We start from the raw sequence: 25,533 nt of genomic DNA, 5'->3' as shown, positions 1-25,533 counted from the left end.
TGCCACAGTACAATAGGACATTCTGAGGTTAAGCCATTATGTAGTCTACAATGTTGAGCGGTGACCAGTCAAAGCTTTAGGCGAGATGCATCTTACTAACTGAAAGTATTGACTTAAAGTATCATATTATCTAAAGTATCTTCCTAACTGAAAGTATCGACTTAAAGTATCATATTATCTAAAGTATCTTCCTAACTGGAAGTATTGATTTAAAGTATCTTACTAACTGAAAGTATTGACTTAAAGTATCATACTAACTGTAAAGTATTGACTTAAAGTATCTTACTAACTGAAAGTATTGACTTAAAGTATCATACTAACTGTAAAGTATTGACTTAAAGTATCTTACTAACTGAAAGTATTGACTTAAAGTATCATACTAACTGTAAAGTATTGACTTAAAGTATCTTACTAACTGAAAGTATTGACTTAAAGTATCATACTAACTGTAAAGTATTGACTTAAAGTATCATACTAACTGTAAAGTATTGACTTAAAGTATCATACTAACTGTAAAGTATTGACTTAAAGTATCTTACTAACTGTAAAGTAGGAGTTAAACAGTTACTACTGTATTGATAATGACTATCTACAGTACCTCGTTAAAATCAGTCAGAGACAACGAGCGTGGTAGTAATAGAGGAGGAGAATCCCTCCACTACAAGACTCCAAGGTAGCTTTACCAATAGTAGCCTGGCCTGAGTTGCGGTAGCTACTGCACAAGGTTGCGGTAACATTGTGAGAATGCTCTGTAAGAAAACCCCAGGGCTGCTGGGTAGACAGGCGACAGACAGACGGAAAACGGAGGGACTGACAGAGGGAGGGAGGGATGGACAGATGATGAAACAGGGGAACACCAGTCAGGATAGCCCACCGGTTACTGTCGTAGGAGGGGATGTGGCCCCCACTCCCACCCACACTTTTGTAGGCTGGGCCGAACCATTAGGAGAAGAGGGAGAAGAGGCAGATTAAGCAAGAGACAGAAAGCAAGATGAGACAGACTGCTATCACTAATTACTACTACCACTGGTAATACTACTACATAGCAGCCAGCAGGAGAGCTGTGTGAGTGAGTGAGTGAGTGAGTGAGTGAGTGAGTGAGTGTGTTTGAACTGGAACTGTGTGATTGAAGGGGAATGTAAGTGAAGTAACATATGCAGGGTGATACATCCGTGTGTGTGTGTTGATATTTTGAGCTTGTGTGTGGCAGTTGTCTAATCTGCGTGTGTGTGACAAATGTATAGCCTACTGTAATCAGTGTGTATGAGAGGTGTTGGGGGCAGAAGGCTACCTGGTGCGGCCAGCTCCAGTTTGGACCTCCTTAACTCCACCATGTTGTTCTGTAGCTGCTCAATCACAAAGTCATCCTCATAGAAGAAGTCCTTGGCCAGAGTCACCTGCAGAAACTCAACCAGATCCTCCATAGACAGCTTCAACAGGTGCTCTGCAAACACACACACACACACACACACACGGTGTGAGAACACTTTCTCCTGTGCCGTTTGAGGACAGTCACAGATCTTAGAGGTTAGCGGAGGTGGTTCAGTGAACATGATGAGCAACTTTGCCTGAGACCTGAAACTGGGGCTTTAGTTCAGCGGGCTAAAACCAGATGGTCACAATAGCACAATCCTACTGTTCTGGTCTTACTCTTGTGCAGTTTGAGGACCGTGTAAGACATGGCGGTCAGAACTCTCTCTCCCTCCAGGATATAGATGTCCCAGATCCGCAGGGTCAGGGTGAAGGGGGTCTGAGGGAGAGATTGGAAGAGAGACAGAGAGAGGAAGAAAGATCATGAAGAGAGAAAGGGAGAGAGAATGAGTGAGCCAGGAATGGAGGAGAAGTAAATATATTTTCAAAATATAATTGAACACCCGCAGTAGGCATGGTGTGATAATGACTGTTGCTTTACAAAGACATATTTAGAAAAGCTGCAGGCCTAAAGGATACAGAGGGAAGGGGATGTGATTCAGACACTCACCCTGTCTAACATTCTGATACAGAGGGAAGGGGATGTGATTCAGACACTCACCCTGACTAACATTCTGATACAGAGGGAAGGGGATGTGATTCAGACACTCACCCTGTCTAACATTCTGATACAGAGGGAAGGGGATGTGATTCAGACACTCACCCTGTCTAACATTCTGATAGAGGGAAGGGGATGTGATTCAGACACTCACCCTGTCTAACATTCTGATACAGAGGGAAGGGGATGTGATTCAGACACTCACCCTGTCTAACATTCTGATACAGAGGGAAGGGGATGTGATTCAGACACTCACCCTGTCTAACATTCTGATACAGAGGGAAGGGGATGTGATTCAGACACTCACCCTGTCCAGGAAACACTGGAAGAACCACTTCATAGTATACAGGCTGGTGAATACCTCTTGTGTGTCCTGAAACAGAGGTCAATGAGCCATTACCACTCCGTGTCCGTGTGTGTGTGTGTGTGTGTGTTTATTAAAACATGGCAGTGGCCTTGGTTAAACAGCAGTGGTGAATGTGCCCTAGGCCCCATATTAAAAGCAGAATAAAAGCAATATCTGTGTGTGTATGGTTGTGTGTGTAGACAATGCATTTCTCTCTCATTCCACCACCCTTTAATCTCAACACATCAAAGGCTGCTGCTGTGCCACTCAACTCAGTCCCCCATACCAGCAGGCTTAGGGCTGTCATTTATATACCACTACCCCCTCCCCAGGCTGTGTGTGTGTGTGCTCTGCAGGCCTCACCAGGTGTGACTTCAGTTTGGGCATCATCTTCTTGAGGATGCGGTCATGGTGCTCCTGGAAGCGCATCAGCTTGGGGAAGCCGGGGATAAAAAACCCTAGAGGGGTGGAGATCACATAGCATTTTTATCAAATGTAGGAAATGACTCTGGTGGTTCTCGCTGTGTGTGGGTCTGAATGGAAGGGACGGGAGATTGGGTGAGCTCTATAGATATCTGGTAAGGAGGTGTAAGGGAGGGTTCTCTAGAAATGTGTTTCTTCACGTTTTATGGGGCCCAGAAGAGACAGCCTAAGTCCTGGAAAGGTATGTGTGAGTGGGTGTGTATACAGTGTGTGTTTATATTCTATCAGTGGGTTCATGTTGGCCTTAAGGAATGTTTGGAGTAAAAGACCAGAGCTAACTATCCTACGTGGTCTAGGGCATGGCTGTTCATGCCTACTTAGTGTGTCTGGTCTAGTATGCTACCCCCTGAATTGACTTGTATCCTATATGGTGAAATGTATGGCATGGCTTAGGCGTGGGCTATTGAATGACGGTCTAACACTTCGATGGGATGTTACACAGTGTGTAGTGTGTGGTGTAGTGTGTGTGTTTTGGTGTGTTTACCATGCATGGCGTGTTTCTGTCCAGACAGCAGTTTGACCAAAGCCCAGAAGGCATCCTCTTCATTCATATAGATGAGCAACAGAGCAGTGATCTGACTCATGCCCTGGCAGTACCCCACCTCCTATACACACACACACACACACACACACACACACCTGTTTACACACACCGTAGCCAAATACATTTAAACTCAGTGTTTCACAATTCCTGACATTAAATCCTAGTAAAAATTCCCTGTTTTAGGTCAGTTCAGATCACCACTTTATTTTAAGAATGTGAAATGTCAGAATAATAGTAGAGAATGATTTATTTCAGCTTTTATTTCTTTCATCACATTCCCAGTGAGCCAGAAGTTTACATACACTCAATTAGTATTTGGTAGCATTGCCTTTAAATAGTTTAACTTGGGTCAAACGTTTCAGGTAGCCTTCCACGAGCTTCCCACAATAAGTTGGGTGAATTTTGGCCCATTCCTCCTGACAGAGCTGGTGTAACTGAGTCAGGTTTGTAGGCCCCCTTGCTCACACATGCTTATTCAGTTCTGCCCACAAACTTTCTATGGGATTGAGGTCAGGGCTTTGTGATGGCCACTCCAATACCTTGACTTTGTTGTCATTAAGCCATTTTGCCACAACTTTGGAAGCATGCTTGGGGTCATTGTCCATTTGGAAGACCCATTTGCAACCAAGCTTTAACTTCCTGACTGATGTCTTGAGATGTTTCTTCAATATAACCACATCGTTTTCCTGCCTCATGATGCAATCTATTTTGTGAAGTGCGCCAGTCCTTCCTGCAGCAAAGCACCTCCACAACATGATGCTGCCACCCCCGTGCTTCACGGTTGGGATGGTGTTCTTCAGCTTGCAAGCATCCCCCTTTTTCCTCCAAACATAACGATGGTCATTATGGCCAAACAGTTCCATTTTTGTTTCATCAGACCAGAGGACATTTCTCCAAAAAGTATGATCTTTGTCCCCATGTGCAGTTGCAAACCGTAGTCTGGCTTGTTTATGGCGGTTTTGGAGCAGTGGCTTCTTCCTTGCTGAGTGGCCTTTCAGGTGATGTCGATATAGGACTTGTTTTACTGTGGATATAGATAATTTGCAACCGTTTCCTCCAGCATCTTCACAAGGTTCTTTGCTGTTGTTCTGGGAATGATTTGCACTTTTCGCACCAAAGTACATTCCTCTCTAGGACACAGAACGCATCTCCTTTTTTATTCGATTTTTTATTTTATTTCACCTTTATTTAACCAGGTAGGCTAGTTGAGAACACCTTTATTTAACCAGGTAGGCTAGTTGAGAACACCTTTATTTAACCAGGTAGGCTAGTTGAGAACACCTTTATTTAACCAGGTAGGCTAGTTGAGAACACCTTTATTTAACCAGGTAGGCTAGTTGAGAACACCTTTATTTAACCAGGTAGGCTAGTTGAGAACACCTTTATTTAACCAGGTAGGCTAGTTGAGAACACCTTTATTTAACCAGGTAGGCTAGTTGAGAACACCTTTATTTAACCAGGTAGGCTAGTTGAGAACACCTTTATTTAACCAGGTAGGCTAGTTGAGAACACCTTTATTTAACCAGGTAGGCTAGTTGAGAACACCTTTATTTAACCAGATAGGCTAGTTGAGAACAAGTTCTCATTTGCAACTGCGACCTGGCCAAGATAAAGCATAGCAGTGTGAACAGACAACAACACAGAGTTACACATGGAGTAAACAATAAACAAGTCAATAACACAGTAGAAAAAAAGAGAGTCTATATACATTGTGTGCAAAAAGCATGAGGAGGTAGGCGAATAATTACAATTTTGCAGATTAACACTGGAGTGATAAATGATCAGATGGTCATGTACAGGTAGAGATATTGGTGTGCAAAAGAGCAGAAAAGTAAATAAATAAAAACAGTATGGGGATGAGGTAGGTAAAAATGGGTGGGCTATTTACCGATAGACTATGTACAGCTGCAGCGATCGGTTAGCTGCTCAGATAGCAGATGTTTGAAGTTGGTGAGGGAGATAAAAGTCTCCAACTTCAGCGATTTTTGCAATTCGTTCCAGTCACAGGCAGCAGAGAACTGGAACGAAAGGCGGCCAAATGAGGTGTTGGCTTTAGGGATGGTCAGTGAGATACACCTGCTGGAGCACGTGCTGCGGGTGGGTGTTGCCATCGTGACCAGTGAACTGAGATAAGGCGGAGCTTTACCTAGCATGGACTTGTAGATGACCTTCCTGAGCGGTATGATGGCTGCGTGGTCCCATGATGTTTATACTTGCATATTATTGTTTGTACAGATGAATGTGGTACCTTCAGGCATTTGGAAATTGCAACCAAGGATGAACCACACTTGTGGAGGTCTACTATTTATTTTCTGAGGTCTTGGCTGATTTCTTTTGATTTTCCCATGATGTCAAGCAAAGAGGCACTGAGTTTGAAGGTAGGCCTTGAAATACATTCACAGGTACACCTCCAATTGACTCAAATGATGTCAATTAGCCTATCATAAGCTTCTAAAGCCATGACATCATTTTCTGGAATTTTCCAAGCTGTTTAAAGGCACAGTCAACTTAGTGTAAGTAATCTTCTGATACAGTGAATTATAAGTGAAATAATCTGTCTGGAAACAATTGTTGGAAAAATTACTTGTGTCATGCACAAAGTAGATGTCCTTACCGACTTGCCAAAACTATAGTTGATTAACAAGAAATTTGTGGAGTGGTTGAAAATCGAGTTTTAATGACTCCAAACTAAGTGTATGTAAACTTCTGACTTCAACTGTACATACAAAACTGCACACAAACTCACTTTTCTATTTCTACACAGGAACAGAAAAGGTTGGTGGATGGAGAGAACGGGGAGGATGATCAGGAGGAGCTGGACGAGGGGGGGAAAGAAGGATGAGGGAGAGGAGAAGGACGAGGGAGAGGAGAAGGATGAGGGGGAAAAAGAAGGACGAGGGAGAGGAGAAGGACGGGGGGAGAGGAGAAGGACGGGGGAGAGGAGAAGGACGGGGGAGAGGAGAAGGACGAGGGAGAGGAGAAGGACGAGGGAGAGGAGAAGGACAAGGGATGGGAGTAGGACGAGGGAGAGGAGAAGGACGGGGGAGAGGAGAAGGACGAGGGAGAGGAGAAGGACGAGGGAGAGGAGAAGGACGAGGGATAGGAGAAGGTCGAGGAGAAGAACGGGGGAGAGGAGAAGGACGGGAGAGAGGAGAAGGACGAGGGATAGGAGAAGGACGAGGAGAAGGACGGGGATAGGAGAAGGACGGGGGGAGAGGAGAAGGACGAGGGATAGGAGAAGGACGAGGAGAAGGACGGGGAGAGGAGAAGGACGAGGGATAGGGAAGGACGAGGGATAGGAGAAGGATGAGGGATAGGAAAAGGACGAGGAGAAGGACGGGGAGAGGAGAAGGACGAGGGATAGGAGAAGGACGAGGAGAAGGACGAGGGATAGGAGAAGGACGAGGGATAGGAGAAGGTCGAGGAGAAGAACGGGGGAGAGGAGAAGGACGGGAGAGAGGAGAAGGACGAGGGATAGGAGAAGGACGAGGAGAAGGACGGGGGATAGGAGAAGGACGGGGGAGAGGAGAAGGACGAGGGATAGGAGAAGGACGAGGAGAAGGACGGGGGAGAGGAGAAGGACGAGGGATAGGGGAAGGACGAGGGATAGGAGAAGGATGAGGGATAGGAGAAGGACGAGGAGAAGGACGGGGAGAGGAGAAGGACGAGGGATAGGAGAAGGACGAGGAGAAGAACGAGGGATAGGAGAAGGACGAGGAGAAGGACGGGGGATAGGAGAAGGACGAGAGAAGGACGGGGGAGAGGAGAAGGACGAGGAGAAGGACGGGGGATAGGAGAAGGACGAGGAGAAGGACGAGGAGAAGGACGGGGGAGAGGAGAAGGACGAGGGATAGGAGAAGGACGAGGAGAAGGACGAGGGATAGGAGAAGGACGAGGAGAAGGACGAGGGATAGGAGAAGGACGGGGGAGAGGAGAAGGACGAGGGAGAGGAGAAGGACGAGGAGAAGGACGAGGGATAGGAGAAGGACGAGGACGAGGGATAGGAGAAGGACGAGGGATAGGAGAAGGACGAGGAGAAGGACGGGGAGAGGAGAAGGACAGGGGAGAGGAGAAGGACGAGGGAGAGGAGAAGGACGAGGGAGAAGGACGAGGAGCAGGACGGGGGAGAGGAGAAGGACGAGGGATAGGAGAAGGACGAGGAGAAGAACGAGGGATAGGGAGAAGGACGGGGGAGAGGAAGAAGGGAGAGGAGAAGGACGAGGGATAGGAGAAGGACGAGGGATAGGAGAAGGACGAGGAGAAGGACGAGGGATAGGAGAAGGACGGGGAGAGGAGAAGGACGAGGGAGAGGAGAAGGACGAGGAGAAGGACGAGGGATAGGAGAAGGACGAGGACGAGGGATAGGAGAAGGACGAGGGATAGGAGAAGGACGAGGAGAAGAACTGGGGAGAGGAGAAGGACAGGGGAGAGGAGGGACGAGGGAGAGGAGAAGGACGAGGAGAAGGACGGGGAGAGGAGAAGGACGAGGGATAGGAGAAGGACGAGGAGAAGAACGAGGGATAGGAGAAGGACGGGGGATAGGAGAAGGACGAGGGATAGGAGAAGGACGGGGAGAAGGACGAGGGATAGGAGAAGGACGAGGAGAAGGACGAGGGAGAGGAGAAGGACGGGGGAGAGGAGAAGGACGGGGAGAGGAGAAGGACGAGGAGAAGGACGAGGAGAAGGACGAGGGAGAGGAGAAGGACGAGGAGAAGGACGAGGGAGAGGAGAAGGACGAGGGAAAGGAGAAGGACGAGGAGAAGGACGAGGAGAAGGACGAGGATAGGAGAAGGACGAGGGATAGGAGAAGGACGGGGAGAGGAGAAGGACGAGGGAGAGAGAAGGACGAGGAGAAGGACGAGGGATAGGAGAAGGACGAGGACGAGGGATAGGAGAAGGACGAGGGATAGGAGAAGGACGAGGAGAAGGACGGGGGAGAGGAGAAGGACAGGGGAGAGGAGAAGGACGAGGGAGAGGAGAAGGACGAGGAGAAGGACGAGGAGCAGGACGGGGGAGAGGAGAAGGACGAGGGATAGGAGAAGGACGAGGAGAAGAACGAGGGATAGGAGAAGGACGGGGGAGAGGAGAAGGACGAGGGAGAGGAGAAGGACGAGGGATAGGAGAAGGACGAGGGATAGGAGAAGGACGAGGAGAAGGACGAGGGATAGGAGAAGGACGGGGGAGAGGAGAAGGACGAGGGAGAGGAGAAGGACGAGGAGAAGGACGAGGGATAGGAGAAGGACGAGGACGAGGGATAGGAGAAGGACGAGGGATAGGAGAAGGACGAGGAGAAGGACGGGGGAGAGGAGAAGGACAGGGGAGAGGAGAAGGACGAGGGAGAGGAGAAGGACGAGGAGAAGGACGGGGGAGAGGAGAAGGACGAGGGATAGGAGAAGGACGAGGAGAAGAACGAGGGATAGGAGAAGGACGGGGATAGGAGAAGGACGAGGGATAGGAGAAGGACGGGGAGAAGGACGAGGGATAGGAGAAGGACGAGGAGAAGGACGAGGGAGAGGAGAAGGACGGGGGAGAGGAGAAGGACGGGGGAGAGGAGAAGGACGAGGAGAAGGACGAGGAGAAGGACGAGGGAGAGGAGAAGGACGAGGAGAAGGACGAGGAGAAGGACGAGGGAGAGGAGAAGGACGAGGGAGAGGAGAAGGACGAGGAGAAGGACGAGGAGAAGGACGAGGGATAGGAGAAGGACGAGGGATAGGAGAAGGACGGGGGAGAGGAGAAGGACGAGGGTGAGGAGAAGGACGAGGAGAAGGACGAGGAGAAGGACGAGGGATATGAGAAGTACGAGGAGAAGGACGGGGGATAGGAGAAGGATGAGGGAGAGGAGAAGGACGAGGGATAGGAGAAGGACGAGGGATAGGAGAAGGACGGGGGAGAGGAGAAGGACGGGGGAGAGGAGAAGGACGAGGAGAAGGGCGAGGGAGAGGAGAAGGACGAGGAGAAGGACGCGGGAGAGGAGAAGGACGAGGGAGAGGAGAAGGACGAGGGATAGGAGAAGGACGAGGGATAGGAGAAGGACGAGGAGAAGGACGAGGGATAGGAGAAGGACGAGGGAGAGGAGAAGGACGAGGGAGAGGAGAAGGACGAGGAGAAGGACGAGGGATAGGAGAAGGACGAGGGATAGGAGAAGGACGGGGGAGAGGAGAAGGACGAGGGAGAGGAGAAGGACGAGGCTGTAGAAAATAGTTGATTGGGAAATGAAGAGGTAGAATAAAGAAAAGCGGTTTCGGGTGATTCATTCTGGAATGTGTGTAGTGTGACTCACCGTGTTGTACATGGAGTAGGCTGTTAGGACGTGGAACAAAGCCTGCTGCCTGAAAACAACAACAAACAGTCAACCTACTAATATAATGACTAGACATCATCTGATGGAAGTGCAGATTAACTAACAGGAACATCTCAGGAGCTTCCCAATTGATCACAAAAGGGGAATTCAGGTTGCTTTTTTATTAAACAGGTTAGTCTCATTGAGATACATTTTTCAAGAGAGATCTGGTCTTCTCTCATCATTCAAATGCTCTAATAGTTGTACTTGTCTTCGAAATGAGATGAAGAAATGCTTGAGTGATTTTTACTTCCTATATTTGGCCAGTAATGGCAACCTTTTATGTTTGAGGTAGTAGGAAATGTTATGCTTTCATGTCAGTACTGAGGCAATGCGTTTAGTTCCTGTGAGGCTGTGGCTGCCAGGTCCATGTTGCTCTCTGACTCTGCAGGCCACAGTGTTTATTTCCCAGGGGCCCCTGGTTCTGGCTCTCTCCATGACGTCATCAAGCAGAAGTAAAAACACAGAAAAGGGAAGTGTGTCCTCTCCCTTCCTTATAGGGAAATGTCCATGTCAGCCACCATTATGACAGAAAGAGGTATGGCCAGATAGATGTGCATCATGGCCCAGGCTACGACCAGGGGTTTTTCCTAGTCAGAGCACATGGTCAAGAAAAACTCCAGACCCCAATTAAGGGTACTATTCTGTAGTGACTAAGTGTAGATGATGTACTTCTCATCATGTTGAGTATGAGACACTGACTTGACGTCGTAGCGGGTCATGAACATGATGTGGTCCCTGTGTTGTGTGTGTGTGTGTGTGTGTGTGTGTGTGTACACAGTTGGAGAGAGATACTGACTTGACGTCGTAGCGGGTCATGAACATGATGTGGTTCTTGTGTTGTGTGTGTGTGTACAGTTGGAGGGAGATACTGACTTGACGTCGTAGCGGGTCATGAACATGATGTGGTTCTTGTGTTGTGTGTGTGTGTACAGTTGGAGGGAGATACTGACTTGACGTCGTAGCGGGTCATGAACATGATGTGGTTCTTGTGTTGTGTGTGTGTGTACAGTTGGAGGGAGATACTGACTTGACGTCGTAGCGGGTCATGAACATGATGTGGTCCCTGTAGGTTCGGTTCACATCCAGGTCAATCTGACGGACATCAGGAGACAGACCTCGAGCCCTGAGCTTCAGCTTCTACACACAGGAAACACAACAACACAGAGTCACTGAGGGAGTGAGGAAGTGTGTGTGTGTGTGTGTGTGAGAGAGTGAGAGAGAGTTTGTGAGAGTGAAATACAAAGGAATAAAACTACTCATCCATCCCGCAAATGTTTGAGTTATATTAAAGCTATATTATATATATTAAAGCACACCTGTCCACACCTGTCCACACCCACACCTCCCCCATAATAATGGATGAAGCTCTGAAATCTAATAAAATCAGGGTTTGCCGGCCTGGTTATGAATGTTAATGAGGCCTGGGCTATAATGAAGCTGGCTGAGTGGAGAGAGAGGAGAGTCAACTACAGTGTGAATGTGTATAGTTCCTACATGACTTTGCCCGGGGAGAAAGGAGGGAGGATGTTCGTCCTAGAGAGCACTATATCTCTGCTGTGAGCTCTTGGCTCGTGTTTCCATAACGTACCTCGTAGAAGTCTTTCTTCTCCTCCTTTATTTTGGGAACGTCGAGGAGCAGACACCACACCTCTCCTCGGAGCTGTAGGGGAATTCCCTTATAGATCCGCCTCACCAGCTGGAGGGAGACATGGATACGGGAAAAGGACATTCTTAGTGTAACATCAAAGAGACCATGCTTCACCTTCCAACCACACCCCCTAGCTCTAACACTCAAGTTCAAAATGCCTTTGTGCCCAATCAAATTTGAGCTACACAACCGAACAGTTTTCATGATGAATTGATAGTATGAATAATCTGACTCACATTCAGCATTAAGGGGGTACAATCAATCATCAAGAAAACATCAATCAAATGTTACTCAAGTGGATAGTATGAGAGGACAGGTAGGTGTGTGTGTGTGTGAGAGAGAGAGGACAGGTGTGTGTGTGTGTGTGTGTGTGTGTGTGTGTGTGAGAGGACAGGTGTGTGTGTGTGTGTGTGTGTGTGAGAGAGAGAGAGAGGACAGGTCTGTGGACAGGTCTGTGTGTGGACAGGTGTGTGTGTGTGTATGTGGACAGGTGTGTGCGTGAGAGGACAGGTAGTGTGTGTGTGTGTGTGTGTGTGTGTGTGTGTGTGTGTGTGTGTGTGTGAGAGAGAGGACAGATGTGTGTGTGTGTGTGTGTGAGGACAGGTGTATGTGTGTGTGTATGTGTGTGTATGTGTGTGTGTGTTTGAGAGAGGGCAAGTGTGTGTGTGTGTGAGAGAGAGAGGACAGGTATGTGTGTGTATGTGTTGTTTTACAGGGTCACACAGACAAAAGTATGTTGACACGTGCCCTTTTAACATCTCATTCCAAAATCACGTGCATTAATATGAAGTTGGTCCCCCCTTTTCTGTTATAACAGCCTCCACTCTTCTGGGAAGGATTTCCACTAGATGTTGGAACATTGCTGCAGGGACTTGCTTCTATTCAGCCAGAAGAGCATTAGAGAGGTCGGGCACTGATCTTGGGTGATTAGGCCTGGCTTGCAGTTGATGGAGTTGAGGTCAGGGCTCTGTGCAGGCCAGTCAAGTTCTTCCACACAGATCTCAACAAACCATTTCTGTATGGACCTTGCTTTGTTCATTGTCATGCTGAAACAGAAAAGGGCCTTCCCCAAACTGTTGCCACAAAGTTGGAAGCAGAGAATCGGGGGGGCCGAGCCCGAACCATGAAAAACAGCCCCGGACCATTATTCCTCCTCCACTAAACTTTACAGTTGGCACTACATTCGAGCAGGTAGCATTCTTCTGGCATCCACCAAACCCAGATTCGTCCGTCGGACTGCCAGATGATGATAGGTGATTTATTGAAGCTCCCGACGAACAGTTCCTGTGCTGACGTTGCTTCAAGAGGCAGTTTGGAACTCAGTAGTGAGTGTTGCAACCAAGGACAGATGATTTTTAGGTGCTTCAGCACTCAGCTGTCCTGTTCTGTGAGCTTGTGTGGCCTAAAAACTTTGCTTCCAGAGGCAGTTTGGAACTCAGTAGTGAGTGCTGCAACCAATGTTCCCTCAAATTTCTTGGGGCACTGAGCAAATTTCTGGTCTGCTGATCTCAAACTTGAAAATTCTGTGCAACTTCCAGCGCGTGTTTACTGTGAACACTGAGGCTGTACCCTTTAAGTTAGTTATAATAGTGGCCAAGTAGGCTACTGTGGCTATTTGATCATAATATAGGCCTACCAGAGTGGCCTACCATCAAAAAACTATGGAGAATATGCATTCCATAACATTTTAACATGGAAATAGCTGTTCTATCTAGCCTACAGTAGCAACTTTTCAAAGATGCCTAGAAATGTACCTGTTTTGTGCACTTTAGGATTCCATCACTCCTCTATTGCTGACTACAACTGTTCTATAACTGGGTTAATAACTCACTAACTAGCAAAAGATATGAACAAATGTACACGTGGCTACACAACTCTCGCTTTGATCTCAAAACAAGTGCATCTACTCACGACCGCTCATGCTGTAAACACTGTCCAGTTCAAAGTAAATGGCACAGATACATATATGGTAATTGTCTATTTGAATATAGGCCTACTGCAGCTCTGATTGTTTATGCTGCACCGGTCTGTGTAGAGTACGGGTTGAGCAGTGCGTGTCAATGCAATAGAATTCTACTCCAATGCGTTTTGCCGACAACAATCCCTTGCATAATTTGTTGTGTTTCGGTATGTTACATTGAAAGTGGTTAACTTCTTGGTGACTGGGGGGCAGTATTTAGTAGCTTGGATGAATAAGGTGCCCGGAGTAAACTGCCAACTACTCAGCCATAAAAGCTAGAATATGCATATAATTAGTATCTTTGGATAGAAACTTCAGAGGGTTTTCTAAAACTGTTTGAATGATGTCTGAGTATAACAGAACTCATATGGCAGAAATCCTGAGAAAAATCCAACCAGGAAGTGGGAAATCTGAGGTTTGTAGTTTTTCAACTCATTGCCATTCCAATATCCAGTGTCTGTGGGGTCATTTTGCACTTCCTAAGGCTTCCACTAGATGTCAACAGTCTTTAGAAACTTGTTTGATGCTTCTACTGTGAAGTGGGGCCGAATGAGAGGAGATTGAGCCAGGTGTCTGGCAGATTGCCACGAGCTCGTGACGCGAGGTCATGTGAAAGTTAGCTTGCGTTCCATTGCTTTTCTACAGACAAAGGAATTCTCTGGTGGAAATATTATTGAAGAATTATGATAAAAACATCCTAAAGATTGATTCAATACTTTGTTTGACATGTTTCTACGACCTGTAATATAACTTTTTTGACTTTGTCTGACCTTTCGGATGGACTTACCAAACGCCCTAACAAAAGGAGGTATTTGGACATAAATGATTAACTTTATCGAACAAATCAAACATTTATTGTGAAACTGGGATTCCTGGGAGTGCATTCTGATGAAGATCAAAGGTAAGTGAATATTTACAATGCTATTTCTGACTAATGTTGACTCCACAACATGGCGGATATCTCTTTGGCTGTTTTGGTCTCTGAGCGCCGTACTCAGATTATTGCATGGTATGCTTTTTCCGTAAAGTTTTTTTGAAATCTGACACAGCGATTGCATTAAGGAGAAGTTTATCTAAAGTTCCATGTATAATAGTTGTATCTTTTATCAATGTTTATTATGAGTATTTCTGTAAATTGATGTGGCTCTCTGCAAAATCACTGCATGTTTTAGAACTACTGAACATAACACGCCAATGTAAAATGAGATGTTTGGATATAAATATGCACTTTATCAAACAAAACATACATGTATTGTGTAACATGAAGTCCTATGAGTGTCATCTGATGAAGATCATAAAATGTTAGTGATTAATTTTATTGATATTTCTGCTTTTTGTGACTCCTCTCTTTGGCTGGAAAAATGGCTGTTTTTCTGTGACTTGGTGGTGACCTAACAATCGTTTGTGGTGCTTTCGCTGTAAAGCATTTTTGAAATCAGACACTGTGGCTGGATTAACAAGAATGTTATCTTTAAAATGGTGTAAAATACTTGTATGCTTGAGGAATTTTAATGATGAGATTTTTGTTGTTTTGAATTTGGCGCCCTGCACTGTCACTGGCTGTTGGCGGGGTGGGATGCTACCGTCCCGAATATCCCAGAGAGGTTAATATTTTGTTGATTCAATCACAATTGCCACAGTAAAGGGAAACATTGATAGTGTTAACAGGGAAAACTAGAACCGAGGCCACCAAGCTTTGAGGTCAAATCGATTTCGGAGTCAAAATGCAAGCCAAGATCTACCACTCAGATTTGTTTTATTACATGACTTAAAAACATAAGCCTGCGCAACATTAACCAATTAAAAACAGTACTGTAACAATGAGGTAAAAACAGTACCATAGAAATATAGGCCCAATACATTATCAACACATATTGACTTTGCTTGAATTGCCCTGCAAATTAATTGTTGTTCGGGTCATTTAAAAAAATTATATGATCACACTGGTAATAGATCCGTTGTTGTATTTCTTGTGAGGCACAGCTGAGTGAGCATTTAAATAATTTGCTTTATTTTTTATTTTACTGGGCTGATGGTGCCTGCATTTGGCGGTCAGTCTCAGCGGTGGGAGAGAGCAGCAGACGGAGTGTCCACCTCTCAACATCCCTCCGCTCTCCCATTCCTCCACTGACCCTGACCAAAAAGGCTGGGGAAACTCGAGTCGCACCGCATTATTTCTGACTCATGCACAAATTCATGTTGTTACTCCTATGAAAAGAGAAAGTGAAATATTCCTGGATATTAAAAAATACCCAAGCTGCTAATAATAACAACACAAGCCTATAGGTTTCACTTTCCTACTCATTCATTACTGCTGCAGTGCTTGTTGCAGCGCTGAGTGGAAATAGGAAGAATGTGTATTTTATGGCTTATAAAAGTGTTGAATAGAGTGCTGACAGTGCTCAGAAAGAATTTGAACATCACTCACTCACTCATAAAAACAGCAGCTCTTTGCTGTATTCATTGAGTCCCTCTAGTCATGGTTTTAAACATTTTGAAATCTCACAGTATCAACTTTTCTGTAGCTTTCTGTTACGCCTTCTACGTTACTGCAGACATGGTAATCTGAGCCATCTGATTGGCCAGCGGTAGGCCTATAGTGCACTTGATTGGCTCTCCAGGTCAGATACATGAAATGGTTCAAAATGGCATCAATTCACCCACCTGGCGCGCAGGGCAGCTGAATCGGGTTCACCTACCGCCAACAGCCCGAGACCAATAAAACAAAATAGGAACAAGGTTATCGTTGTTTTTTTTACAGAAGTGTTCGACTAAGAATGCCTTGGAGATCAACCAGTTAGTGAACACTGCTCTAGAAAGTTGGGTAAGATCATGCTTCTCTCCGTGGGCTGATAATTCTGCACGGTAGTCCAGGGGAGCAGCGCACATCTTAGAGGAAACATTGGCTGCAACCGAGGCCAGACGATTTTTACTCACTACGCGCTTCAGCACTCAGCGATCCCGTTCTGTGAGCTTGTGTGGCCAACCACTTCGCGGCTGAGCCGTTGTTCCTCCTAGACGTTTCCACTTCACAGTAACGGCACTTACAGTTGACCGGGGCAGCTCTAGCAGGACAGAAATGAAACGAACTGACTTGTTGGAAAGGTGGCATCCTATGACGGTGCCACATTGAAAGTCACTGAGCTCTTCCGTGTGGCCAGTCTACTGTCAATGTTTGTCTATAGAGATTGCATGGCTGTGTGCTCGATTTTATACAGCTGTCAGTCAAGCAACAGAGGTGGCTAAAATAGCCTAATTTGAAGAGGTGTCCACATACTTTTAGTGTGTCATACATATATATACACACACATATATACACACACACAGTGCATCTTCATTACTCAGCAGGCGGAACACAGAGAGGTGGGAGAAGAGAGAGAAACATTGATTTGGAAGGAGATGTGTTTAGGCATCGGATGGCCAGTGATGGGTGATAATTAAAGGTTAACGAATCAGTTTAGGTTGTATGCTCATAGTGCATGTTAGTCTGTGTATGTGAGTTAGTGTGTGTAGTATACGTGTTCTCAGTGAGTGTGTAGGTGTGTTTGTACTGTGTAGTGTGTGTGTGTGTGATTGTGTGTACAGTGTGTGCCAGATAGACCCACTTAGGGCTTGACATCTCTAGAGCGACAGCCTTGTAATTAGGGCTCTGAAGAGGAAGTCAATGAGTGCACCTGTTCCACTAATCATCAATTGGTGTGTGTGTGTGTCTATTAGTGTCTATTTGTGTGTGTGTGTATGAGATCTAAATGTCTCTTCAGTGTAGAGGTCTCTCCCGCTAGCTGCACTCCACAGTCCTCTACCTGTACCATCAATTGACAGTCACATCAACACCTGACCCAGGCTCTGCCCAACAGCAGATGTTTAGTAGATCTACAGATTACACCTGCCCTATAGACGCTAGAGCCTGCCCTACGAGTGCTAGAGCCTGCCCTACGGACGCTAGAGCCTGCCCTACGAGTGCTAGAGCCTGCCCTACGAGTGCTAGAGCCTGCCCTACGAGTGCTAGAGCCTGCCCTACGAGTGCTAGAGCCTGCCCTACGAGTGCTAGAGCCTGCCCTACGAGTGCTAGAGCCTGCCCTACGAGTGCTAGAGCCTGCCCTACAGACGCTAGAACCTGCCCTACAGACGCTAGAACCTGCCCTACAGACGCTAGAACCTGCCCTACAGACGCTAGAACCTGCCCTACAGACGCTAGAACCTGCCTTACAGACGCTAGAACCCGCCTTACAGACGCTAGAACCCGCCTTACAGATGCTAGAACCTGCCTTACAGATGCTAGAACCCGCCTTACAGACGCTAGAACCTTATGACTGCATTAGTATGCTATTGTTTTCAGCAGCACAGGAAACAAAAAGAGTCATCAACCGTAACCTGTTTAACCAGCCGGGAGAAACGAGTGGAGCACTGACTGACAGAATACGGATACCCCTAAAGGGGGGGGTTGGGGGGAGAAACAACAAGTCCTTGGTGGTTGTTGCTTGCCACAGAATTCTTGAAACCAGAGGAAGAGAGAGAACAAGGGTAAAATATTCCCCTGGTCAAGGTTCATTTAAAGACAATTCTACAATTTCCACTGGAACCATTTCAGAGTACAACTGAAGGATGTCAGAACTGAATGCCCAACACCTATCGTAAAGAAGACCCCAAACTCAGGCACTAACAAAGACAGCTATTACAGAGACCGGACCCCTAGAAATGCTCTTCAGGGAGAGACTCACTAATATTTGTTCACCAAAGAGAAGAAAAGATGTGAGGCGCAAGGAGAAGAATGTGGAATGTAATATTTGACAACAGGAATGTGGGAATTAAATATTTTAAGAGAGGAATGCAAGAAGGGGGAGAGATGGTGAGGGAGGAAGAGAGATCGTACCTTTTCACTGTTCTTATACTTGTCCCAGCTCTTCATCATCTTCAGCCATTTTGAGGTCCTTTCTACCTCTATGTGTTTTTGCTGAGGGGACACAGGAAGTGGCATGTTAACACTTTCTCATTACCAAAACTCTGGAGGAACTGTATATGTATCATACATTTTGCTTCATAAACTTAATACATTTTATGATGTAGGATGAGGCAAAGGTTACAGTGAAATTAGAATGCAATCTTAACATCAGCTCAAAACAATATGAAACTCATTGTAAGCTACAGTAGAAGCCTACACAATGTTAGGATTCTGAAACGGAAAGAACTAATCAATTCTCAGCAACCAGAGCTGCTCTATTCATAGCAGTAATAGTAATCGTTATGCGCGTGAAAGACATTTGGTTCTTTCTCATTTGTGAAGGCCATTTTACAGCGGCATAGACATGTGGGATGGGAGAGATGTAGTTAAGCCCTGAGGGTCTGAGACATGGTCGTCTCACCTTCTCTTCCACCGAGTCGTAGGACGGAAGGTCATTCTCACTGGAGAGGAGAAACAAACAAGCTTTAGTATTACACAGCTTTTGGTTTATTTTATAGACACATTCTTGCTTTGAAAATATGCAAGGTATCAATCATTGTTTGACCATGGGCTTAGCTAAGGCTTCGCTGGTCTGGGCCTTTAAGAACATTACACATTTGGTAGACGGGTGGAATGTTAGTAGGTTGTCTCTCTGTCCGACTCAACTCCCTCATACGCGGTGAAGATGGACAAGATGGAGCCCCAAGATGATATGTCTCAACGTGAATACGGACCACTCAATGATTCTTTCCAGAGTAAGTGGAGTCATTAAAGAAATGAACGCTGTTACTGCCAGAGCTCGTTTCACCTTCCCTAACACTCATCAAAGGGAGGGAACATTACACGTCAGCAGCCCAGCCAACAGGAAATAACACATTAAAACATTCCTCCATTCTGGCTACTGTCCTGTCCCAGTTTCAATGCCTCTATGGCCATCTGTCAGTTACACTATGAAACTAACAGTTCAGAGCAGCACAGCTCTCTCTGTGCCACTCAGCCCACTGGCTTAGATCATAAAAATGGGAATTCCCCATGGTGGGGGCCTGTTCCAATACTCTCAAAATGCATCCTTCCTTCTTTTAGTAATATTAACTCATCTGTCCATGACTGGGCAAGTGAACATAAGGTTTCCTCTCCATTGCTTTAACCAATACAACATTGGTCAGACCTGTGGTCAGGTCAGATCTGTGATGACTTCATGGAAGGGAACAGAGCCTGTGTCCCATCCCCCACTTCCTGTGTCTCTGTCCTGCCCTGACCCCTGAACCTGGCCTTCAACTCATACAGGAAGCACAGAGAGTTTGCAGTCAGTTTGTCGGTGTCTGCCTGTAAATGGGGCATTCCCTTTCTTTTCTCCCTCATTGTCGTCGTCACACCTAGTCAGTATGACCTAGATAGGGCTCTCCTTCATAGGCTATTTCATGGAGCCTGAGGCCTCATCTCTACTGTCTTAACCATGGGCCCCAGCTCTGTGTCCTAACCAGTCCAAAGTCCTGGCATTAGGCCACAACCTCTTCATCCCGCTCTTCTCTCCAAGACCATAACCTTCAGCCAAGTCCCCATCTGCTCACTTTCCATCCCTCTCTCTCCCAGACCATAGCCTTCACCCAGGGCCTCAACCTCTCCATCCTTCCCTCTCTCCAGACTATAACCTTCTCTCCATCTCTCTCCAGACCGTGACTGGCCCTGGGCCTGAGCTCCCACACTGATGCCCTGTGATGGTCATGCCAAAGCCACACAACAACACCAGGATATAGAGAGGGGCTTATACTCAACACCAAGCTGTATAGATAGAGAGAGTCACTTTCTCCTACTTCAAGACAATGGTACTATTTTAAACTAGTGTTCTTTGAAGCTTTTACTGAAGTTAAATATCAGAACACGAACAAGGGGGAAGATTGTGGTGTGTGTGACTGATTCACATTTCAAAGTTTATTTGCCATGTGTAATGAATTGATCACCTAAGGGTGTGTGTGTGTGTGTGTGTGTGTTCTTACTGTACAAAGCCGAAGCGGTCAATGACTTTGTACAGGTGGAAGCTTGCATCCTCCCAGGGTTCCACAGTGGCGCCCTCTTTTCCCTGCAATCAAAGAGCCTCATGGGTAAAGCAATGAATAACAAGTAGTTTGAAATGTATTTGTGCTTTAAAACAAAACATCCTTGGGAACATTTGTTTTTTAACTGTGAATGCAGCACAAATGAGAATGAATACCAATGAGATACTTTGAATGTTAAGAAGTAAAATAACTTAATGCCTATATAGAACTGAATGGCTACATACTTTATAAACATAAACACTATTACAATAGAGACAGAACATGAACATCAGTGTTATTCTATACTGAACAAAAATATAAACGCAACATGTAAAGTGTTGGTCCCATGTTTCATGAGCGGAAATAAACGATCCCAGACATTTTTCCATACGCACAGAAAGCTTATTTCTCCCAAAATGTGTGCAGAAATTTGTTAACATCGCTGTGAACATTTCTCCTTTGCCAAGATAATCCATCCACCTGGCATATCAAGAAGTTTATTAAACAGCATTATAATTACACAAGTGCACCTTGTGCTGGGGGACAACAAAAAAAGGCCACTAAAAATGTGCAGTTTTATCACACAACAAAACGACACAGATGTCTCAAGTTGTGCAATTGGCATGCTGACTGCAAGAATGTCCACCAGAGAATTGAATGTACATTTTTCTACCATAAGCTGCCTCCAAAGTAGTTTTAGAATTTGGCAGTAGGTCCATCCGGAATCACAACCGCAGACCATGTTAATGGCGCTGTGTGGACGAGCGGTTTGCTGATGTCAACGTTGTGAACAGAGTGCCCCATGCTGGCGTTATGGTATGGGCAGGTAGGTACAGTGGGGCAAAAAAGTATTTAGTCAGCCACCAATTGTGCAAGTTCTCCCACTTAAAAAGATGAGAGGCCTGTCATTTTCATCATAGGTACACTTCAACTATGACAGACAAAATGAGAAAAATCACATTGTAGGATTTTTAATGAATCTGGTGGTCACACCAGATACGGACTGGTTCTGATCCACGTATCTGTGACTAACAGATGCAAGGCAGTTAACCCACTGTTCCCCGGTAGGCCCGGTAGGCCGTCATTGTAAATAAGAATTTGTTCTTAACTGACTTGCCTAGTTAAATAAATGTATTTAAAAAAAGTCCAAAAAGGTGATGAATAGAAAAGAGAGCGAGCTAAACAATGTCCAGTGTCGGAGGTCTGCAAGGCCTGAAGGATGTCTAAAAACATCTCTCCCTCCCGTCCCCCTCCCCGCACTCCCTTTGTTTACTGGGAATCCTGTCCTAACTTAACCCAGCGCCCTCACACAGCACAAACAGGAGAACATGAATATAAATGCATAGAAAAAGACATCTGGGATGGATAGATTGTTCTTACATCCAACCTCAGGCCGAACACACACAGAGCCTGGAAGAGATGTCAGTGGAGACACAGACTGTGTCTAAAGCCCGTGTCATGTGGTATCTGCGTATAGACACAGGGGCGCACGCACAAGACGGCTGTGTAAAATCAATGTCATAGCAGAATTGGAGCATGATTCTGTTCACTGTTCCACTTTGTCAAGCTTTACTAGCCTGGACCCAGATCTAGACTTTACTATGTCTCTGGTGTCTATGATTGACTCTGTCCCAGTTGGAGAGTGTATAGAAGGTTTCTTCCAGGCCATACTCAATCACCCTTGAATGAAACTCCATTGATAGAAAACGTTGAGGTCTGTAGTGAGAGCATGAACTCCATCTTTGTGTTGATGTTTTGATAACAGGGTCCCCCCACCGACAATGTCATTATGAAACTGAATTGGGTTTGATTGGACTCGTTCCGCCTCGCCAACGAGAGAAAATGGACTCCTCTTGTGATCAGGGTCAAACATCAAAACATAATTAAACTCTGTGTCAGAGTACCCACCTCTCTCCTCCACTCCATCCCTCCCTCATGGCTACTCTCTTAATGAGTGGGCTTGATTATCCTGCCCGCTGGACTAAATTAAAAACGCTAATTTTTAAACCAGGCACGACGGCTGGCTATAGTGATGATGCCACAGGCAATGGAAAGAGGTGCCACACACACACACACACACACACACACACACACACACACACACGATGGTGTGGATGGGCACACAGACTTTTCACCATCAGTCTGACAAATATGACAACTCTATGACAAGAAAACAAAGCACAAATCTCTGGAAACTTCCTGTAAATATTGTTATCCCAGCTTCTGTCTGGTAGTGACAGACAAACATTCAATACTGCAGGGGATATACTGTCCTTCATTAGCGGAGGGGTTCTTACCTTGTCATATTTGGAGACGATCTCAGCCCTCTCCTTCTCAAGCTTCAGCACAGCATCCTGCTCTGTACCAGACGCTGCCAGAGAAAACAGAGGGGGGAGGAGAGAGAGAGAGAGAGAGAGAAAGGTAGAAGAGGAAGATAGATGGAAGAAAAGGAAAGGAGAAGAGTTCAAATGTCAATCTTTGTATTGTGGTCCCAGTAGGCTCAGTGAAGGCCAATACAGAATGGAAGTGGTCGTGCTGTACCTTTTCACTACTATCAAACACTAAGTGGATCAGTTCTCTGGCCCCACACTGAGCCAGGGGTCAAAGGTTAAAGCCTGGCCTACTGTAGCACACACTGGGGGCCAGAGAGCCTGGCCACTTCCTGATTCAGCACCCAATGGCAAGCTCAAAATACAGGAAAGCATGTTAACAAAGCTGGAACAGAATATATATATATATATGTGTGTGTGTGTGTGTGTTCATGGTTTGAAGGGCTGTGGTAATAGTGGGAAAATTGTGGAAAACTAAAAAGTCTAGGTCAGATTTATTGAAAGAGCCCCATTGGTTCTATGAGTTCACCAATAACAGGTAGTTCTTGTGATGGAATGCGGTCAGCCAGAATATACTGTGTATCTGAGGTTTTCTATTAGCAAAAGGCTGGTACTAAATCATCCTTCCTGATGTAAAAATATTCTGGTACACTTTGTTCTAGTCAAGTCCTGATGGAAAAAGATAGTGAATCTTTCCAGGCGACAGACCAATTGGCATTTCACCTGCTTTGATGTACCTGCACTGAGCTGCCAGCCAAATGCACATTAGAAAGACAAGGTGTGTGTTTGTGTTTGTGTGTGTGTGTGTGCGCCTCAGACACATTGGACTCATGCGGAGATTGAGAATAAACAAAGCACTGAACTAATTTTCTGTAAATCTATTTTTACACAGATTGAGGCAGTTTGCCAACCATGTCAGTGTGAGAATAAATACATTGCTCCACACACAGCACAAGAAAGAACACAATACTGTGTTCTTAGTGAAAGAGGCTATTGTAGATACTCGGTGTGTGCTACTGTGTTTACTGAGCTGGTGTGAGACATGAGGATACAGCTTTTCAACCCTCTCCACCAATGAGATGTGCTGCTTCGCCTCCACTTAAGAAGTACAAGGTCCCAAGAGAAGGGTGGTTTTACAGTTTTAAATCATTTTCTTTTTTCTCTTATCTGTCACTTTGTCAGTCAGTATTCCGACAGGAAGTCTTCCACTTTGATTCTTCCCCACTTCCTCCCTGGGCTCATCCGGAATTCCAATATGTCCGAACAAACGTCGCTCTTATCGAGCCGGCCGGAATTTTTATGACAGGGTGGTGTGTCACTGTCACAGTGAAAGGCATGCCGCCATTTGCTGACAATGGCACACAGAGTGGGAGAAGGGACAGCAGGGGGACACTGTCTGGAAACAAATAACAAGAGTTTTTTCTTCCCCCCACTGAATTTTTCCATGGTTCAGTGGAATGGAATTCTGGGTCTTGAGTCTTCCTATAGTAAAGCCCAGTGTTGGCAGCAGTAACACACACTGAACCCTCCAGCGGCCATATTAGTATTCAACAGGGGCAGCGCTTAAGCTAAACGCAATTAGATTATTTCATGCTCGGGGAATGGCACTGGCATCCGTGACTCCGTGTTTGTAAGGGGTTGGAGGCTCGTTCAGAATGTGTTTGTTGTGTGGCTTGGACTGCTGTGACTCCTCGTGCCTACAGAACACTCCTGGACAAGCCCCTTCCTTAACGCTACGGGGCTGCTTGAGGAAAACATACATCCCTGAACCTTTGCACTTCCAGCGAGTCACCCTATCCTCACCCTTTTCCTCACCCTGTCCACTCCTACTCCTCTTTTCCCTGGTTAGACCCCCTACCTCCCTGACCTTTCACCCCTCCCTCATCCTCCTCTGCCAGTCTCAACCGCTTCCTCTTCACATGGCAGTGCCCTGTGGCGACAGCTGCGTAGAACGGCAGGTCATTTCCCGCTGCCATTAAAATGTCCCCGTCGGTCTAGTGCTTTGGAAATGACCCGATTCTCCGCTTTCCCCTTCACTCCTGCTCTCTACCACCCGTCAAACAGCTGTCCCTCTCTTTCTCTCCATCCATCCATACATCACAGAGGTCATAACAGAGTATTAGAATAGAAAGCTGTCATTTTCCCTGCTGAAAGTTATTAATCATACATTAGGCTTCTGAAAAAGGAGAGAACTGGTCTCGCTCACTCACAGGTTAGGGACAACATGTTGTCGATCTGTATATAACCTGTCTGTCCATGATGATTCAACCGTAGATCAAGTCGATAAAAGAATTAACTTAGGATCATGCATTCATCCAATCAGACTCAGAGTCCGTCTTCTGGACAACAGCATCATCAAAAATAACAGACTCTAAAATAACATCCCTCTCAGTTAACATAATAACACTGTGTCTTCCTGTGTCGTCTTATCTGTAAAGTATCTGTCTGTATTCATCACAACTCCTGTCAAAGAATGAGTCTGGATGACTGTAAACAACTATGACAATAGAAAATATATAATATTCTGCTCCTCTTTTGAGACTAGCGGTTTCTAGTCCAGGACTTGTCTTTATAAGTAGTGTTATTTTGCTCTCTGCTCCTCTCGCCCTCCAAGTTAACACTCATTGCCGGTTCTTATCTGCAAAGGTACTGAAGCTGCATGGTTCTAATGGAAAGCCTGGTTGGAGGACATATTATATATTACATATTGGGAAACAAGGATCTATAAAGGCAATCACGAAGGGCACCAAGGCCTGGTCAAATCATGCCTTGAAATGAGAAGAATGTAAAAAGTGAACAAAAAGAGAAATGCCTTAGTGAATAAGATCTGAAAGTGAAATAAAACATTGGCGTTTGCGGTACGCCAAAGTTC

General features: G+C 45.8%; 1 protein-coding gene across 5 annotated transcripts in view; it reads right to left on the bottom strand.

The window, feature by feature from the left end:
* LOC115121444 (USP6 N-terminal-like protein) overlaps positions 1 to 25,533 on the bottom strand; it is a 99,758-nt gene that overhangs the window by 4,380 nt on the left and 69,845 nt on the right. For 4 of the 5 annotated variants that reach the window (XM_065008245.1, XM_065008247.1, XM_065008243.1 and 1 more), the window contains 12 exons: positions 22,629 to 22,702; positions 20,293 to 20,375; positions 18,717 to 18,756; positions 18,227 to 18,307; positions 11,334 to 11,441; positions 10,773 to 10,882; positions 9,683 to 9,731; positions 3,343 to 3,463; positions 2,739 to 2,833; positions 2,337 to 2,402; positions 1,651 to 1,750; positions 1,292 to 1,444 (listed from right to left, as the gene is read on the bottom strand). In XM_065008245.1, coding sequence (XP_064864317.1) covers positions 1,292 to 1,444; positions 1,651 to 1,750; positions 2,337 to 2,402; positions 2,739 to 2,833; positions 3,343 to 3,463; positions 9,683 to 9,731; positions 10,773 to 10,882; positions 11,334 to 11,441; positions 18,227 to 18,307; positions 18,717 to 18,756; positions 20,293 to 20,375; positions 22,629 to 22,702 — 1,080 coding nt within the window. Of the gene's footprint in view, positions 1 to 1,291; positions 1,445 to 1,650; positions 1,751 to 2,336; positions 2,403 to 2,738; positions 2,834 to 3,342; positions 3,464 to 9,682; positions 9,732 to 10,444; positions 10,752 to 10,772; positions 10,883 to 11,333; positions 11,442 to 18,226; positions 18,308 to 18,716; positions 18,757 to 20,292; positions 20,376 to 22,628; positions 22,703 to 25,533 lie in introns of those variants that run through there. The other variant, XM_065008248.1, reaches the window with a different exon arrangement.

This window comes from Oncorhynchus nerka, linkage group LG23, assembly GCF_034236695.1.
Source record: "Oncorhynchus nerka isolate Pitt River linkage group LG23, Oner_Uvic_2.0, whole genome shotgun sequence".
Lineage (NCBI taxonomy): Eukaryota > Metazoa > Chordata > Actinopteri > Salmoniformes > Salmonidae > Oncorhynchus > Oncorhynchus nerka.
The sequence above is the reverse complement of the archived record's forward strand: the minus strand, read 5'-3'. Positions and strand labels throughout refer to the sequence as shown.